The 12,747-nt window shown below is 49.5% G+C and overlaps 2 protein-coding genes across 5 annotated transcripts in view; both read left to right on the forward strand.

The window, feature by feature from the left end:
- The window catches only part of TRIM35 (tripartite motif containing 35), a 59,928-nt gene extending 57,054 nt beyond the window's left edge, over positions 1–2,874 (forward strand). The window contains exon 5 of the mRNA XM_069575935.1: positions 2,796–2,874. Coding sequence (XP_069432036.1) covers positions 2,796–2,835 — 40 coding nt within the window. The 3' untranslated portion in view covers positions 2,836–2,874. The remainder of the gene's footprint in view (positions 1–2,795) is intronic.
- Positions 2,791–11,059, forward strand: STMN4 (stathmin 4). 4 transcript variants are annotated; one of them, XM_069575939.1, is made up of 7 exons: positions 2,791–2,874; positions 4,217–4,312; positions 4,992–5,072; positions 5,579–5,787; positions 6,704–6,895; positions 7,591–7,644; positions 10,470–11,059. In XM_069575939.1, the coding sequence occupies exons 1-6, from the start codon at positions 2,862–2,864 to the stop codon at positions 7,609–7,611; spliced, it is 612 nt and encodes a 203-aa protein (XP_069432040.1). In that variant the 5' UTR covers positions 2,791–2,861; the 3' UTR covers positions 7,612–7,644; positions 10,470–11,059. The 4 variants fall into 4 exon arrangements, with proteins under 4 accessions (XP_069432040.1, XP_069432039.1, XP_069432042.1 ...); XM_069575938.1 differs by lacking the exon at positions 7,591–7,644; XM_069575941.1 differs by lacking the exon at positions 4,992–5,072.
- The last annotated feature ends 1,688 nt before the right edge of the window (positions 11,060–12,747 follow it).

The raw sequence follows: 12,747 nt of genomic DNA on the forward strand, positions 1-12,747 counted from the left end.
TTTATGAAATGCTCCCTTTTGCTGGATGCTTTTCTCATTTTATTTGGACAGCTCTGTGCAGAATTAAGATGGGGAGAACAAGGTTAGATGTGTGACGTGACTAGTGACTGCTACAAGAGAGATGAAGCCTGTGTCTGACCCTACACTGGTCCAGCCTTAAAGCCTGGGTGGAGCCTCTTGTTCCCATCCACTCCCCTGCCCATCTCCAGTCAGTACTGATTCTGATCACAGAAGGAAAACACCCCAGTAAGCAAGGAGAGGGGTTCTAAGTTGGTTTCAGAGTCCCTTTCCCTCCTGGGGTGGCAGGCAGTGAGCTCATGCCACCTTCTGCTGGCACAGTGACCACTGAGGATGACTGGGTTTGTCAGGGTTCTCCAGAGAGACAGACCAGTAGGCTACATATAGAAAGAGATGTATCATGAAGGATCGACTCATGCAATTATGGAGGCTGAAAGTTCTCGCTATTAGCTGTCTGCAAGTTGGAGGCCTGGGAAGGCCGGTGGTGTAATCCTGTGTGGATGAGTGCTTAGTCGCTTCAGTCATTTCTGACTCTTTGCGACCCCACTGACTATAGTCCACCAGGCTACTCTGTCCATGGGATTCTCCAGGCAAGAATGCTGGAGTGGATTGCTATGCCCTCCTCCAGGGATCTTCCTGACCCAGGGATCAAACTCACATCTCTTATGTCTCCCACACTGGCAGGTGGGTTCTTTACCACTAGTGCCATAAGGAAAATCCTGAGTAATCCTAGTCCAAGTCTAAAGGCCAAAGAACCAGGAGCTCCCATGCCTGAGGGCAGGAGAAGATGGATGTCCTAGCTCAAGCCAAGAAAATCCTCCCTTTCTCCACCGTTGTGTTCTACTCTGGCCCTCAAAAAATTGGGTGATGCCCACTCAGACTGGGTGATGCCCATCTTCTTTGTGCAGTCTCTTGACTCAAATGCTCACCTCTTCTAGAGACACCCTCACAGACACACCCAAGGATGTTGTTTACCAGCCATCTGGCCATCTCTCTTAGCCCAGTCAAGTTGACACAAGAATGAACCATCACAGCAACCAAGGATTGAGTGGTGCCCATGATGGTGGGCTCACTGCTGGTTGTCCCTCACTCCACCAGATAGAAGGTTTCAGTATCCTATTGCCTTCTATCTGTCCTCCAGACACGCTCCAGTCTGTTTCCTTCCTGCCTCTCTTGTTTCACCTCCTCCTTCACACTTTCTGGTCCAGCATCAATCAGCTTGGTACCCCCATAGCTTTCTCACTCTGACTCTCTTTTATTAAAAAAAAAAAAAGTGTTCATTTGTTTGGCTCTGCTGGATACCAGCTGCAGCATGCAAGATCTTCAGTTGCATCGTGTGGGATCTAATTCCCTAAGCAGAGATAGAACCCAGGCCCTTTGCACTGGGATCGCAGAAGTCTTAACCACTGGGCCATCAGGGAAGTCTCCCTCCCTGACTCTGGCATGTGCTATTCTCCCAGAAAAAGGTCCTGCTTAATTTTGACTCATAATTTAAGACTCAGTACTGGTGCTGCTAACACCAGGGGTCCTTTCTAGCTCCCAGGACCTCATGCAGAGTCTAAAGCGCTGTCTCTGTGGTCCTGCAGTAATCCCCAATGCTGATTTCCATCTCTGCATGAATCACATGATGATCACATTAATATTCAATATTTGTTCCTTTTCATAGTCTAGGATTGTCTTAAAGGGGGTCAAGCAGTGCTTAGGACAGTGGTTCTGGAAATGAGCCAAAGAAGGTGAGGGGGCAACCGAAGAGGTTAATTTGTTGGATTTTTCTTTAGGTTTTCTAAAAGAAATGTATTTCATTTTATTATGACATCATAGAATAACTATACTCTTAATATTCTTTTTTAAAAACTGCAATATATTTGCTTTACAATGTTGTGTTGATTTCTGCTGTGCAACAAAGTGAATCAACTGTATGTATACATATATCCCCTACCTCTTGGACCTCCCCCCGCCCATGCCCACCCCCATCCCACCCCTCTAGGTCATCACAGAGCACCAGGCTGAACTGCCTGCATTATACAGTAGGTTCCCACTCTCTATCTGTTTTACACATGGTTAGTGTATATATGTCAATTCTAATCTCCAGTTCATCCCACCCCACCTCTCCCTACCTGTGTCCAAATGTCCATTCGCTACATACATGTCCGTTCCCTCCATCTGCATCTCAAGTTCTTCCCTTCATTAGATTCATCTGTACCAGATGAATCTTTCTGACTTACTTCACTCTGTATGACAGACTCTAGGTCCATCAATGTCTTTACAAATGACCCACTTTCATTCCTTTTTACAGTTGATATTCCACTGTATACATGTACCACACTGAAGAGGTATTTTTATATCCTCTGTCCACTGTCATATGGTCTGGACAGGAAGGTCCAGGGTGAGTGTAAGAGAAATTCAAGGCACAGAGTTATTTTGTGAATATGTCCCAGGTGATTCTGACTTAGGGTCCAACCTTTGCCTTGGACCAGGCCACTGAGCTGCACAAGGAGACAGATGAACATCTACTGATACATTCAGTTTGGGGAAATCTGTGTTTGAGGCTTGAGGGGTCTTGAGATTGGGAAGTCAATGATGAAACTCTTATTGTGCTTGGAAACTGAACTTAACTGGGGTGATGTGGAAGAGGTGGCTTGGTGTTTGGGGAAGGGAAATTCAGCCTGGAGGTGGGGGACAGATGATCCTGAAATTTCCTCCCTGGTTGTATAAAGACCTTCCTCATGTGAACACCCTGTCAGCTAAAATGCTCTTATATTTTGGATTTGTGACAGTGTCCTGAGCTGGCAGCAGACTTACCTTGACTTTCACTAGGACTCAGCTCTCACATTCTGGAAAACATGACCCTTGCTGGTAAGTACAAAAACCCACCTATGTTATGGGCACCACAACACAGGATATTTCTGTAAGCACGTGTTTGTACTTACTTGTGCACAGAGAAGATACAAGGCTGACAGGAAATGCACCTAAGGGTTAAAGAGTTTATCTCTGGGTGGTGGGTGGGATCCTAGCTGAGTTTGTCTTCCTTTTACTCATCTGAGTGTGTTTTTTGTTTTCTACAATGGCTATGTAATATTTTTGCAGTTAACCCTGCTTTCAATTTGTAAAAGGAAATGAGGGGTGAGTTGCGGCATTGGGGGTGGGGAAGGGACTGACAGGAGCACACACCAGGGCCTGGAGGAGTTGGGTTGGACTGGACTCAACATATCAGCTCTAGGGACTTCCCTGGTGGTCCAGTGGTTAGGACTCCATGCTTCCACTTCTGAGGGCCCAGGTTCGAGCCCTTGTTGGGGAACTAAGATCCTCTAAGCCGAGTGGTGTGGAAAAAACATCAGCTCTAAACATGACCTCTTGGTTTCCAAACCCTCTCCAGACACAGAGTGACCAGATAGGGGTGGGGGTATGTGTCCAGCCCTCACGGAGGGACACCAGCCCTTTTGGCTTTGACCACTGCATTGGGATGACCAGGGAAGGCTCACAGCCTAACCTTGTCACCCAGGGAAGGACAGGATCACAGGAACGGTGGTGGCCTTCTTTGCCCTCACAGTACTGCCAAGTACCTTGAGAACGGAGAGCGTGTTGCCTCTATCCTAGAGTGAAAGGAATGGAATATCCTGGGCATGTGGGGGAAATAGGCAGAGGTCCAGGGTGCACGCTGGCCTGAGGGCACTGGTGCTTGGGGTCCATGTTGTTGCTGTTTAGTCGCTCAGCCATGTCTGACTCTTTTCGACCCCCAAGGACTGTAGCCCTCCAGGCTCCTCTGTCCATGGGATTTCCCAGGCAAGAATACTGAAGCGGGTTGCCATTTTCTTCTCCGGGGGATTTTCCCTGACCCAGGGGTCAAACCTGCATCTCCTGCAAGTCTCCTGCATTCTTTATCACTGAGACCTGGGAAGCCATCGGGGTCCATACCTGAGGGCATATTTTGCGTTCAGTATCACAAAGGGAGATGATGCACTGGCGAGAGGATAGGGTCCTCTGGGAGCTCTGGCAGGCTCAGGTTCTCATAGGTGGGCAGAAGTGGGTCCAAATCATACACAGGGATTCTAAAGAGAGCTGCTCAGGGCGGAAAGGGCTGCGTCACCGTGCAAGGGTCTGGGTGGTTTGGGTGCCTCTGTGGAGCCTGGTGAGCCCCGGGGTCTGTTTCTGAGTCTAGGAAGGGGTTCGCCCTCTTCACCTGTCTGTGTTTCCACAGCCTACAAGGAGAAGATGAAGGAGCTCCCGCTGGTGTCCTTGTTCTGCTCCTGCTTCCTGGCCGACCCCCTGAATAAGTCATCCTATAAATATGAAGGTACATGAGGGCCACCGTTGGGGGACTAGGGACTGAGGCTTCCTGTAGCTTGTCTCCAGGAGCCCAGCATACCCACCCTAGTTTCCCGAGATTCCACCCTACATCACAGTTTCTTTCCCAGAGCCAGTAAAGTCACCGCAGCTGATTCTGGGGGGTCTATGTGCAACATGATGGTGGGGGTGAGGCTGCAACCCGGGAGACCAGACAGCAGCTGAGGGTCTGAGTCAGACCCTCTCAGAGTGCCCTTGATCTCAGCTTTTGTTCACCTGTGTGACAAACAAATGTGGTGGAAGATGTAGAGGCCAAGTAGGCAGAGTCTGCCCTCAGGGACACCTAGCCTAGAAGAGGGACAGTCATGTGTCAATCACCAGACACCCTGGCCCATTGTCTCTTTAGTGAAGGGTTAAGAATGCTCTGAGCGAGTCCAGAGGTGGGAAGGGACTTCTGTGCTTTGGCCACTCAAGGAGTTTCTGGGATGGCTGTGTTGCCCGAGCCCTGTGACAGGTCCCAGGATGCGGACAAGGAACATTGATTGGCCATGTCCTGATTGAGGGGGGTTGGTGGTTGGGGAAGCCAGGTCACCTCTTAATTTCCTGGGGCTTAAAAGGAAGGTAGGGGTTTGGTCTGGAAATGAGAGATGGGAATGCTCGGGTCACCTGAGATTGTTTTTTCTGTTTAGGCTGGTGTGGGAGACAGTGTAGGAGAAAAGATGAGAGCCAGCGGAGAGACAGTGCTGACTGGAGAGAAAGAAGAGAGCAGGGTAGGAGGGGGTGGGGGGAGAGGTCCTCAGGCCGAGCATCAGATCTGTAGTGTGGTGAGGAGTCGATGGGCGGTGGGTGGTGAATGCCTCCAAGTGCACCAATTTGAAACTGAAAGTGTTAGTTGTGCCCAACTCTTTGAGACCCCACGGCTGAAGTCCATCAGGCTCCTCTGTCCATGGAATTTCCCAGGCAAGCCAGTTTGAGCAACAGCCCAGCTAAATGGGCACCCTAGTGGCAGAAGCAAAACAAAGGCAGTTGCTACAGCCATGATTAGAAATCCCCTGTCCTGGGGCTCCTGCTCTTAGAGCCAGAGACCCTCCAGTGGCTGCCCACTCCAGCCCCATCAGAGCCCAGCGAGCTTGGGTGCTATGTTCAGGACAGACCCAGAACCCTGGCCTTTGGTCAGCCTTGGGGACCCTGGCCCTCCCTCATATGAGTGCATGCTATAGGGGGGCTCATATGGTCTTCAAGGAGGAGTGAGCAGCCCCTTTTCTGTTCTCTGCAGCAGACACAGTGGACCTGAACTGGTGCGTCATTTCTGACATGGAAATCATCGAGCTGAATAAATGCACCTCCGGTCAGTCCTTTGAAGTCATCCTGAAGCCACCCTCCTTTGATGGGGTGCCTGAGTTCAATGCCTCCCTTCCCAGACGGCGAGACCCATCTCTGGAAGAAATCCAGAAGAAACTGGAAGCAGCTGAGGAGCGGAGGAAGGTAAGTGGCTCTCCTTATATTCCCTGTAAGGATGGGGAGGAAGTTGAAGAAGACAGGTTGTGAGCTGGAGTTGAGTCACCACCAACCTCTAGATATGAGGGCAGCACCTCCAGATACCAGGAAGGGAATGAGACACTATGGAGAGAAACAAAGATGTAAAAGCCCCAGGTGTTTAGGAACTTGCTTAGGGGAAGAAGATGCTATATTACATGCCTCCAAGGGGTGACCTTATAGTGACCGGGGCCAACACTATGGATTTAAGGAAAGGCTGGAGCATTAAGGAAAGGGGTCCTTAACTGGGGGAGACGGAAGAAGGTCATGGCATGGTATATCGGGTTGGTCAAAAAGCTGGTTTGGGTTTTTGGTTAGTGCTTATGACAAACCCCAAAGAATTTTTTGGCCAACCCGATACTTTCACCCCTTGGTATGCCTTCCTTGCTTTCTATGGATTCTTATGGTTCAACTCCAGTGCCGTTTCTGTGTAAGCGTTCCTTCGACTTTGAAGCTGAAAATGATGATCACCCTTGAATGCCTATAGCGCTTCATTTCTGCCTCTCAAGGCATATGTCACACGCTAGCCTGGGTTAGAGTTATTTATATATGATTTGTCTCTACTAGACTTTTTTTTTTTTCTTTCCCAAGTTGCTAGAATAATGCCTGCTACACTGTATTGATCACTTTTTTGTGAATGAACGAATGGATGGATAGATGGATGAATGATGGCAATGAGAAAAAGAGGACTGAGAGCCCAGTGGGAGAACCCAAGAAGCATCATTGCTTCCTGCCAGCAGGCCAGGGGCCTAGGCTCAGGGAGGAGGTGTGCACTCTGGGTGTGCAGCTTTTAAGTTATGATGATAAAATCACACCCTGGCTTGCTCACCTGCAAGGGCCTCCTTTTCACTTCATGCTCCCACAGTACCAGGAAGCAGAGCTCCTGAAGCACCTGGCAGAGAAGAGAGAACACGAGCGGGAGGTGATCCAAAAAGCCATCGAGGAAAACAACAACTTCATCAAGATGGCAAAGGAAAAACTGGCCCAGAAGATGGAATCCAATAAGGAGAACCGGGAGGCCCACCTTGCTGCCATGTTGGAACGGCTGCAAGAGAAGGTAAGAGGCCTTGGATTGGAGAGGAGACTCCTGGACTTGCTCTTCCTTCCACGGCAAGTACAGTGGACATGCCTGTCATTTCAGGGAGCAAGTAGCCTCAGGCAGGAGTGGCCACATTTCTGTTAGGTTAGATCCTTAGAGAGTTCCAAGGGATTACTTGGGAGATGGCAGGCAAGAACCATAAACCGAGCCAAGAACCATGAACCAACGAACCAAAAACCATGAATTCCTTGGGGGGATGAATTTCCCAGCTACACAACTGAAATTTCTTATTGTCCGAGGGAGATTAGACCACTTATCTTCCAGAGGAAGCCTGTCGAATGCTTTTGTACATTCCTGGCTTCATCCTTAAATGCCCTGATTGGATTTAATGAAAGATGCTGACTTGAGCTCTTGGCTTGAGGCCACAGGCATAACCAGCTGAGCTGCCCACTGAGCAGGAAACATGATCCTCTCCGGACCTCTTGATGTGGGCTGAGTGAGTCACCGGTCTCTCCAATATTCTGCCTTTTGTCAATAAACCTAACGATGTCACCTGAAAAGAGAAACGTGAGAGATGGGGGTTGGTCCCGCGTGTCAGCAGAAGCACAGCCCATACTGCTGAGAACACACTGGCCTCATTTCCTGAGTCCCGAGGCTGCCCCAGTTTCTCCTGCGGCTCCTGGGAGAGCTCCAGCTCTGTGTTTTATTTCCAGGCGCCGCCTGCCGCGCGGTGACTCCCGGGACCCGATCGGTGGCCTCATCCCATGGTGAGCAGCGTGGTCTCCGCTCCTTCCTGCCCATCTACCTAGAGTCTCAGGCCCTTGGCACAGCTACTAGAAAGATCTGGTTTCTTCACAGGGGATCTGGATGTTGTGTAGGCCCTGCAGCTGGCCAGCATGTGGCAACCCCCATCCACTCTCTTTCTCCATCCTTCGGGGGGCAACGAGCCCTCCATAAGTATCAGATGGGAGGGAAGTGTTCTGGGTCTGATTTCAGGCTTCCTCAGTTATTGAGAGATGGGTAGGAACAAACTCTTGCAGGAAAAAGAAGTCAGGGATTGGGACAGGATGTGGCCTGGGCACTCAGGCTAAACCTGAGACAAATCCTGAGGATAAAGTCACGATATACAATTTGAAAGACTGCAAAACACTTTTATTTTATCATACCCTATCCTCACAATGCAATGAGAAGGACGGGCATTATCCTTATTTTACCAGTAAGAATCCATGTCAGAAGAAGGTCCAATGACTTGCCCAGCATCACATAGCCACTAAGCAATGGAGCTGGGAACAGAACCGAGTTCTTTGACTATGAGTCTAGGTGGCTCTTTCTATGCTTGTTTCAGGAAGACCAGACCACAAGCATCCTGCCAGCCTTTTGTCAGATAAGGAGTCACTTGGAGGCCAGGGAAAGGGAGTCCAGGAACCTAGGGATCCGTCCAGTGAGCAGATATAGGGAATAGAGAGAGAGAGGCTGGGAAAGTCCAAGGTCTGGAGGAAGAGCTGTGGGGGTGAGATAAGCCTCAAATGAGCACGATGTTAGAGCAGATGTGTGGGTGGGCCTCACTCCTCTGGGCTCTTGACCCCTCTTCACCTTTGCCCACTGGTGAAGACGGGAGGTAGGATGAGATAGCTATGTGGTGTCTGCTCTGCTAGGCACCTATAGCAATGCCTCTGCATCAGTACTTGTGTGAGTCACCAAGTGTCAGCACCAGACTTACCTGGTGTAAAGTTGAAAACTATAGGTACCTGGACCCTAACCCCAGACCCACCAATCTTGGCTCTCTAGGGATGGTGCCTGAGGATCTCAGTGGGTTTTTTTTCATATTAAAATTTTTTATTAGAGTATAATTGCTTTACAATGTTGAATTAATTTCTGCTGTATAGCAAAATGAATCAGCTATACGAACACATACAACCTGTCCCTCTTGAGTCTTCCTCCCAGTACCCCTCCATCTCACTCCTCTGGGTCATCACAGGGCACTGAGCTGAGCTCCGTGTGTCATACAGCAGCTTCTTACTAGCCATTTTACACATGGTAGTCCACATAAGTCAATGCTACTCTCCCAGTTCATCCTGCCCTCCACTCCACCCTCCCCTGTGTCCATGTAGGGCCTCAGTTTAATAAGCTTCCAAGATCATGCTGATATGTGGCAAGGTTGAGAACCACTGCCCTAGATGTACCATTCCCCATGCTTTCTCCAGGGCCATGGAAAGTTCTAGGGTCTCTCCAGGGACATATCTGTAGTCTAAGGTACCTCCTGGGACCTTGGGCTGCCTCAGTGGGTCTCCCCCAGGCTGATTCATACCTGGATGTGAATGGATAGAAGGCTCTGGCAGAGACACACTTTAATAAGCATCTATTATGTGCATGGTGCAAGTTGAGGAACTGGGAGATACTAATACAAAGAGGAAAAGGCCTGCTCCCTGCCCACAAGGAGGACCCAGATGTCTTCACCATGATCAGGGATGGAAAGTAGACCATGAAAAGCCCTAGAGGTGAACCCCCAAATCACAGAATTCTAGAGGTAAAAGAGCTTCCTTTCCATTTGTTGTTTAGTGGCTAAGTCACGTCTGATTCTTTGTGACCCCACAGACAGTAGCCTGCCAGGCTCCTCTGTCTGTGGAATTTTCCAGGCAAGAATACTGGTAGCCATTTCTTCCTCCAGGGGGATCTTCCCGACCCAGGGATTGAAACCAGGTCTCCTGTATTGCAGGTGGATTCTTTACCACTGAGCCACCGTGATGTCTGTGGCCCTCCCTGAGCCTGATCAGTGAAGTGAGTTGGTCAAGGTCACACAGCTGATGGGCCTTTGAAGTCAGAGCCCATTGTTTGGTTTGATGATGCTCAGAAACAAAGGGAGCTTCCCTGATGGTTCAGACAGTAAAGAATCTGCCTGCAATGCAGGAGACCAGGGTTTAGTCCCTGGGTTGGGAAGGTCCCCTGGAGAAGGGAATGGCAACCCACTCCAGTATCCCTGCCTGAGAATTCATGAACAGAGGAGCCTGGTAGGGAAACAAAGAGCTGGATACCACTGAATGACTAACACTCACTTTCAAGAAACAAAAGAAGATTCTTTATCACACTTTGTGGAACTGGACATTTTCCAAAATCCTTTATTTGATTTATGCTTTACAAGCCCTCGTCTTTCATCCAGGGGCTTAAGAAAACCTTCACTAAAGAGGTGGACCGGAAACACAAGGGCAGTCCAGTTGCCTGTGTGTAGGGGCCACCTGCAGTGAGTTCTCCTGAGCTACTCCCGGCATTAGGTCAAGCCTAGTAATCAGCCCCCAGACGGCCAGGTGAGGGTGGCAGAGGCTGATGGTCCCTGCCAGGTGGGTCCCCCAGGGAAGTTGTTCCCAGGTAACGAGCATCCTGGGGCCAGAGGCACCAGCAGCTCGCTCACCTGTCTCCTGCCAGGCTCACCTGCCTCATCTGGCCCCTTCTCAAGATGCCTTTGCAGACCCTGCGTGTCTCTTCCTGTGGTGGCCAGTGGTGACCACACTGTTTGCTTCAGCCCTCCAGCCCCTTGGTCTCTCTTTATCCCAGGGTAGTCAGTGTGACCCAACCTTTTCTCTCCCTTCCCTCCCAGGACAAGCACGCGGAGGAGGTGCGGAAAAACAAGGAGCTGAAGGAAGAGGCCTCGAGGTAAAGCCCAGAGGCAAAGAAGTTTCCAGAATGGCCAGACAGCTCCAGCAGCTCCGCAGTTCCGGAGGCAGCCTGGCCCATCGCTGGCTGCTCTCCCAGCACTGGGGTTTGGGGGGAGGGGGGTGGCCAGGGGCGTTTCCTCTGCTTTTGGTGTTTGTACATGTAAAGAATTGACCAGTGAAGCCATCCTATTTGTTTCAGGGGAACGACGATGGGGTGGGAGAGGGGAGCGAAGGAGAGAGGTGGGGAAAGAAAGATGAAGGACTCGTGGACATTGCAACCCAGCCCAGGTCAAACCCTAGGCTTTTCTTCACAGTGAGCATCTGGGCACCGCCTTGAAGGAAGTTAACAACAGGCGGTAGAATTCCCAGCAAAGGGCAGAGTCCTGGGTGGAACGAGGGCTGCAGGGCGTGGCCGGAGACGCCAGCAGCGAGTGGGGGGCCCTGTGACGGGGGGGATGAGGTGTGACTGTGTGTGCGTGTGTTAACCATTATCTTTTGATCATCATGACCAACAATGAAACATTTCCTCCAAGTCTCCAGTTCTTTATTTCCTGAATTTGTCCTTTGTGTAATTTATAGAATGTTCTTGAGTTTGGTTTCCCCCCATCAGGGGCCAGATGACCCCTTATTTCTTAATTTGACCATTAGGGCATCTGAAGTGCTGGGTTAGGATGGTTGAGACATGCCATTCTTTGGCACTGTTTGATTTTTCTTCTTCATTTTAACTGCCACTCCCCTCACCTCTCCTGGGCTGTTGTATTGAGTTGTACTGAATTGATAAAATTAATATTCCTTTGCATGGATTGACATTCTAATGTGGTCTTCAAGAAGAAAGAGGGCTTCCCTGGTGGCTCAAATGATAAAGAATCCTCCTGCAATGCAGGAGACCTGGGTTCGATCCCTGGATTGGGAAGATCCCCTGGAGAAGAGAATGGCTACGCAGTTCAGTATTCTTGCCTGGAGAATTCCATGGACAGAGGAGTCTGGTGGGCTACAGTGCAAGGAATTGAAAGGGTAGGACACAACTGAGTGAATGAAGGAAGGAGAAAGTCTGCCTCACGTGAAGGGTATGAGATGCTGCTGCTGCTGCTGCTGCTGCTGCTGCTGCTGCTAAGTCACTTCAGTCGTGTCGGACTCTGTGCGACCCCATAGACGGCAGCCCACCAGGCTCCCCTGTCCCTGGGATTCTCCAGGCAAGTGTATTGGAGTGGGTTGCCATTTCCTTCTCCAATGCATGAAAGTGAAAAGTGAAAGTGAAGTCGCTCAGTCGTGTCTGACTTTTTGCAACCCCATGGACTGCAGCCCACCAGGCTCCTCCATCCATGGGATTTTCCAGGCAAGAGTACTGGAGTGGGGTGCCACAGATACTGAGCAAGTGAGGACATAAAGTTTGTTAGTGGAAAGCAGAGAGGATTGTTTCATGATCCAGAACATGGAACCACAGCTGGGAAAGGGGTCTCCCTACTTCTCTCCCTGCAAACAGAGGGGGTAGGGACAGCCTGTATGTGAACAGGGTCCCAGGGCACCTTGCCACCCTGCCCTTCCCACTGTCTTATATAACTCTGTAAATAAATCTTTTTTCTTCCCACTAGTGGCACTATAATTTAGATTCATTTAGAACAGGATAACAGGAGGGATCAGAGATGTCATTTTGTAATTGTGTGGCAAGAATTTTGATTAATACATGGAGCAGACACAACTCTTCCTTTGAGCAGGTGGAGACAAGGATGATAGATTTACACCAAGAGTATGTCCACACTACACTCAACTTCTGAGTGTAAGTGACAAACCTGCTGATGATTATCTAAGCCCAGAACTCAGTTTTACATATAAGCACAAACTCCCTCCCACCCCACCGTGGTGGCTTTTGCAGGAATGCAGTCCCTCTGCTGTGCTGGTCTTAGGTCTTTAGCCCTTGATCTATCTTATTCCTCTGTGCGCTCTCCTTGGCTCTTGAGTCCTATTTTTCTCCATTTACTCTGTCCTTGGACTTAATTCTTTTCTCCTGCTCAGCACCTTCTCACAGACAAGAGGTTAACTTGAATCCACTCTGACAAAACTTAAAAGCAAGCTTTGAAAAAAATCACACTTGTTTCCAGTAAATTATTGGCATGCCAGAACAAAGTCCAAACTGAGCCCAATAATGTAAAATTAAAAATATCTGATATCTAGTAAAAATCTACAAGGCATACAAACAAGAGGGAAAATATTGCAGATGAA

Source organism: Ovis canadensis, chromosome 2, assembly GCF_042477335.2.
Source record: "Ovis canadensis isolate MfBH-ARS-UI-01 breed Bighorn chromosome 2, ARS-UI_OviCan_v2, whole genome shotgun sequence".
Classification (NCBI taxonomy): Eukaryota; Metazoa; Chordata; class Mammalia; order Artiodactyla; family Bovidae; genus Ovis; species Ovis canadensis.